The sequence below is a fragment of the Neophocaena asiaeorientalis genome, unplaced genomic scaffold (assembly GCF_003031525.2).
Source record: "Neophocaena asiaeorientalis asiaeorientalis breed wild unplaced genomic scaffold, Neophocaena_asiaeorientalis_V1.1 scaffold762, whole genome shotgun sequence".
NCBI lineage: Eukaryota > Metazoa > Chordata > Mammalia > Artiodactyla > Phocoenidae > Neophocaena > Neophocaena asiaeorientalis.
Genome location: NW_020175828.1, coordinates 92,074 through 92,523, shown reverse-complemented (window position 1 = coordinate 92,523; position 450 = coordinate 92,074). Strand labels below are relative to the sequence as shown.

Genomic DNA, 450 nt, shown 5'->3' with positions numbered 1-450 from the left:
GACTGGACCTCCCTGGCCCGGGAGCAGAGGCCGCGCCTTTGCATTCACTGGCCCCTAGTCCCTGGCGTGCCTCGAGCCCCTCCCTCAGGATCGGCCTAGGGACACCCCAAGCCCCGGGACCGCCGAGCTCCCGCGGCAGATTTCCCGCTTCCTTGGCTTAATTCCGGCCGGCAGTGGCTCTGTAGGAGTTATCCAGGCGCCGCCTCCTCCAAGCAGCCCTCCCCACTCCGTGGCCTGTGGGCCCGACGGTGCTCTGGGCGCAGATCCCGCCCGGGGCTGGGCACACGGAGCCCAGGAGCCACCTCGGTCCCTTTAAGCCCGCTGTTTTCGCAGTCCCGGGGTTTCCATGACGACGACGTCTGATAGGGGACCCGGGCGGGGTCGGAGCGCATGCGCGGTGCGCGCCGGACGCCGCAAGTCTTCCCGAGTCGCCGGCGCTGCTGTCGCGGC

General features: G+C 70.4%; 1 protein-coding gene across 1 annotated transcript in view; it reads left to right on the top strand.

Moving 5' to 3' along the window:
- The first annotated feature begins 333 nt into the window (after nt 1-333).
- Nucleotides 334-450, top strand: part of NICOL1 (NELL2 interacting cell ontogeny regulator 1) — a 1,599-nt gene continuing 1,482 nt past the window's right edge. The window contains 1 exon segment of the mRNA XM_024732753.1: nt 334-448. Coding sequence (XP_024588521.1) covers nt 391-448 — 58 coding nt within the window. The 5' untranslated portion in view covers nt 334-390.